Here is a 4,324-nt window from a genome sequence, read left to right as displayed (position 1 = left end):
CGACGATTTTTTCCCTCAGAATCCTTGATGTTTTCTTGTAGTGGTATCTGAACTTAGGCTTTTGGAATTTCTCTTATATTGTTTCTTTGGCCAATGGTATTTCCAGATTATTTGATACTCTTAGGACAGTTGACCTTCTTTCTTTGGGTACATGCGACTAGGTGTATTATGTATAATACGGCACTCTTATGCCAATTCATAAAATGGTTCTTTCTAGCTACTCATTGTGCCCATCTTAATTTAATGCCATATTTGAATGAACTTTTTCGAGTTGGCCTTCAGAGTAGATTGTGTATGATTATGATGTTTACATGTAATACCTTAGTTGCAGATGACATGGTGTTTGATATGGATGAGCGTGCGATTGGGTTCTTAAACTCTCTCATCAATGAAGAAATTGTTAGTTTTGTGTTGACTGGTTTGAGAAAACGCTTGGATTCTAAAACTCAATCATCAAGGCAAATATTGTTGGTTTTATGTTAACTGGTTTAGGAAGTTGCTGAAATATGTCAATGGTGCCAAGAAGAGGTGGGTCATGAGCTCCCATAATGAATACAATAGCAACATTACAGACGAAAATCTTCAGTCGTACTTGAACTCGAACGTATAGATATAACCACAAATCCAAACTTTCATTGAGTATAAACAAACTAATCTATACTTTCTGTCTATCTAACATTAAGATATGAATTTCATAACAAATACAATCTCAAATTTACAGAATTGCACCAACACATAACACTGCGACAAAGCTATCTGATCAAATCACATTGGAAAATAGTATAAGTTCAACAATGAGACTTAACTAAACTAGTCTTTGGAAATGGCGTAGGATGAAAAGACGGATAAAACGGCTAGACAGACGAAAGCAAAGAGAAGCATACTAGCCGATGCGTATCCTCTGCTGAAGAACTTATCCACAGGATCAGTTGAATCTAATGCAACTAATGCTAGAAGTGCATCTTTCAAGTCTTTGCTTACTCCAAATCCAGCCGCCGAACCAGTTGCCAACAAATATGATATTATCTGTCCAAATGACATAAATTGTACAATACATTTTAAGTCAAGCTTTGTTGATTACAAAAATCTATATGCTTAAAAATAAAATTATATATTTGTAAATTGGTTAAAAATACATTAATTATATACCTTGTCACCGTAAAAATCGAGTTGATAATTAATAGGGTTCTTGATTCTGGTGGCCAGTTCAGAGATTGTGAAGAACAGTTGTATGACAGCGTAAACTAGTCCGATGATGGCGGCTGAGAACATGTATCTTCAACCATTCAAAAAGTAAACCAAACAGTTAATAAACTATTACAACGTACTGAGTCCTGACATATCACCGACCCTGAGATTTATAGGATTTAAAACAATTACTAAATGATCAATACATATCTGGTTTAATGAATTTGATAACATAATATATATATTAGCTGCTAATATTTTGGGGCTATATGCAAATGTTTCATCTCACTATGCTTAGAACCGGCAGCTCTGATATAATTCGATGCAAATGAATCTTACATCAAATTAATTAATTTGGTTTTATGACATGTTTTTCCTCAACCAAACTAACCAAAACTTCAACAGGAATACAAAGAAAAGAAAAATCAAGAGGTTCGTTGTGTTTTACCTATAGGCATAAACATCTTTGAAATAATATTTCAAAGCGGTTCCTCGAGAGTCAATAGTGACGCTGTTGGTGCTGAGGATGATCACCGTTATAACGAGAAAAACCGCTGTTAAAACCCGAAGGAAAAGGACTACTACCTTTAAAGAAACCGGTGGTGGTGATGGTGGTGGTGGTGCCATGTAAATAATAAGTTCCTATTAAGGGCATCTAATGAACTATTTATAAACTGGTAATCAAAGAGCAAGAAGAACATAAAAAGCCTGAGATGTTTGAATATAAGGCATGAAATGCCAATTTTTATAACTGGAGAGAGATGGGAGTTAGACTTTTATTCGAAGGGATAAGACCATATGGGTGTCAAATGTCAAACAAAAATAACAGATGACGAATATTGATGTAAGGATCATACTGTATTATATTGAATCTGTGCTGAAACTCGATCACCACGTCTAGCTTACCAAATGATAGTGATATATATAATATATACGTTGCCAAAAAAATAAATATAATATATACTATAGACTTAAAAATCACGAGACCTTAAACAAAGTAACTTCAGCGGGTACAAATATAGTTATCTGATGAAATGTATTAATATGTATATTTGAACCAATAATGGTGCAACGGCTAAGGCTGTAAATTGACGGTATCTAAGATATCTTAATATCATGGAAGTTCGACGCATTAACAATCCACCGACTAAAAATAAACAATCCACCGATGATTATAAAAGATTTTTTATCCATAAATCACTAAATTTTGTTGAAGTGTCTAAACTCGTATAAAACTCATATAAATTTTGACTAAAACTCATATAAATTTTGACGTTTAAAAAGTGTTTCGTGAATTTTAGTCCAGAGCCAATCCTACTTAAATTTTCTAGTATGAAATATGTGTTTGACATCTACCAGCTAAATTCTTTAACACGTGTATCTTTTTGCTATGTGCAAAGCAAATTAAAAGTTTAGAGAAGATATTTACAACAATAATACTTATTAGTTTAAAAAAACAGTAATACTCCTTCTATTTTTTTTTTTTGAAAAAATGTTAAATTTATTCGAATCAAAAAAGGCTTTTGTACAAACTAATGCATTTGTAATCTAAGGTTTTTGAGCTGATTTAGAAACAAAAACAGAAAAAAAAACTTTTAATCTCTAGACTCAAACCAAGCCGCCATTACTTGGACCAAGTGCTTCCCTCCTTTACCTTGCAACAAACTGATTATGTTTCTAATTTGCTTATCTATAAACTTGATTAAGATCGCTGGAGGCCTCTGAGTATTACCATGCCTCCTACTATTTCTCTCCATCCAGATTATGTGAACAACAACCTGGAAGACATATCTTAGAAGAATTTTTTTTTGTATTGGAGCCTGTATTAATTGAGATAAGATCTAGAACTTCATCCCATAAGTATGTGTAGCTCTGTCCCAGTAACTTCCCAGTTAAATTCTTCCATATTTCTTCAGTATAAAGGCACATGAAGTAGAGATGACTGCGTGATTCTACAGAAGAGTTGCAGAGAATGCAATTTGCATTCGCCTGAGATTTCCACTGCAGAAGTCTGTCCCCCGTCGCCAGCCGGTTGTGCACTGCTATCCAACACATTACCGAGTATTTAGGTGTTGCTCCAGCGAACCAGATACCTTTATACCACTGAATGCTTGACTGCTGCACACGAAGTAAGTTCCAGGTCTGTTGCGTATCAAACTCATGTCGATAAACATCTCCTTTACCTTTCCACAATTGCGCATCATCCTCTGCTATAAGTCCCTGCGCTCTCAGCCTCATGATCTCTGCATCAATGGTTATCAGATGCTCTGCTCTGTGGCGTCGGCTTCTATAGTTCTGGATCACAAACTCCACCGTAGCATTGAGGTTAATACCAAGAGAGATACAACCTCGGCCATTGGTAAAATCGATTAATCTCCCAAGCGAGGACCACTCATCAAACCAAAAGGAAGTCGTGGCTCCACTTCTGATTTCTACTTTTGCAAAGGGTCTAGCTAGAGCCCTATATTTCAATAACTTCCTCCACATCCAAGAACCAAGCGTGGTTGTTTCACTAACACTCCAAAAAGAGCCTTTGCGTATGAGGTATCTCTTAACCCATTTGACCCATAGCATGGTCTGAGAGAGAATACGCCATATTAACTTTAGACAAGAAACCTTGTTAGTCTCCGTAAGCGATCTTAGTCCCAAGCCTCCTTCTTCCTTTGGCTTGCAGACATTATCCCAAGATATCTTCGTTTTTTTAGAACTCATGGCTGGACCCGATCATAAGAAGGCAGAGCACAATTGGTCGATCTCCTTAAGGCATTGCTTGGGTAATCTATATACCGACATCCAGAAATTAGTGATGTTATAAATCACCGAGCCAATGAGCTGGAGACGGCCCGCTAAAGAGAGATGCCTGGCTGTCCATGTCGATATACGTTTCTTGACTCTTTCTATCAGTGGAGAGTAGTCACTCGATGTCAAGCGTTTTATCAGCAGCGGAAGGCCGATGTATCGTACAGGTAGAGTGCCTATCTCAAATGGAAATTGTGCAAGTATATCATCCCTATCTTCACATATTCCTGCCAGGAACAAAGTAGATTTTTCCAGGCTTATCTTCAAACCAGATATTCCTGCAAAGTCTTTAAATACCTGCAATATCCCTTCCACTGAGCTTTTTTTCCCATCCACA

At 36.3% G+C, this 4,324-nt stretch overlaps 1 protein-coding gene across 1 annotated transcript; it reads right to left on the bottom strand.

Annotated features, from left to right (window-relative positions):
* Positions 1–613: 613 nt before the first annotated feature.
* Positions 614–2,069, bottom strand: LOC106340721 (CASP-like protein 4D2). Its single transcript, XM_013779566.1, has 3 exons — positions 1,637–2,069; positions 1,150–1,276; positions 614–1,026 (listed from the first exon to the last, which is right to left on the bottom strand). Exons 1-3 carry the CDS (start codon positions 1,813–1,815, stop codon positions 811–813), a joined length of 522 nt encoding a protein of 173 aa, XP_013635020.1. The 5' UTR covers positions 1,816–2,069; the 3' UTR covers positions 614–810.
* Between the last annotated feature and the right edge of the window lie 2,255 nt (positions 2,070–4,324).

The sequence above is a fragment of the Brassica oleracea genome, chromosome C4 (genome assembly GCF_000695525.1).
Source record: "Brassica oleracea var. oleracea cultivar TO1000 chromosome C4, BOL, whole genome shotgun sequence".
NCBI classification, from domain to species: domain Eukaryota; kingdom Viridiplantae; phylum Streptophyta; class Magnoliopsida; order Brassicales; family Brassicaceae; genus Brassica; species Brassica oleracea.
This window is presented reverse-complemented; position numbering and strand designations above follow the sequence as displayed.

Excerpts from the sequence above, each read along its gene's own strand:
- LOC106340721 (XM_013779566.1), bottom strand. The coding sequence starts at position 1,815 with ATGGCACCACCACCACCATCACCACCACCGGTTTCTTTAAAGGTAGTA. Across the intron at positions 1,277-1,636 it reads AAAGATGTTTATGCCTATAG|ATACATGTTCTCAGCCGCCA; the intron begins GTAAAACACAAC and ends GAATGGTTGAAG. Across the intron at positions 1,027-1,149 it reads TCGATTTTTACGGTGACAAG|ATAATATCATATTTGTTGGC; the intron begins GTATATAATTAA and ends TCATTTGGACAG.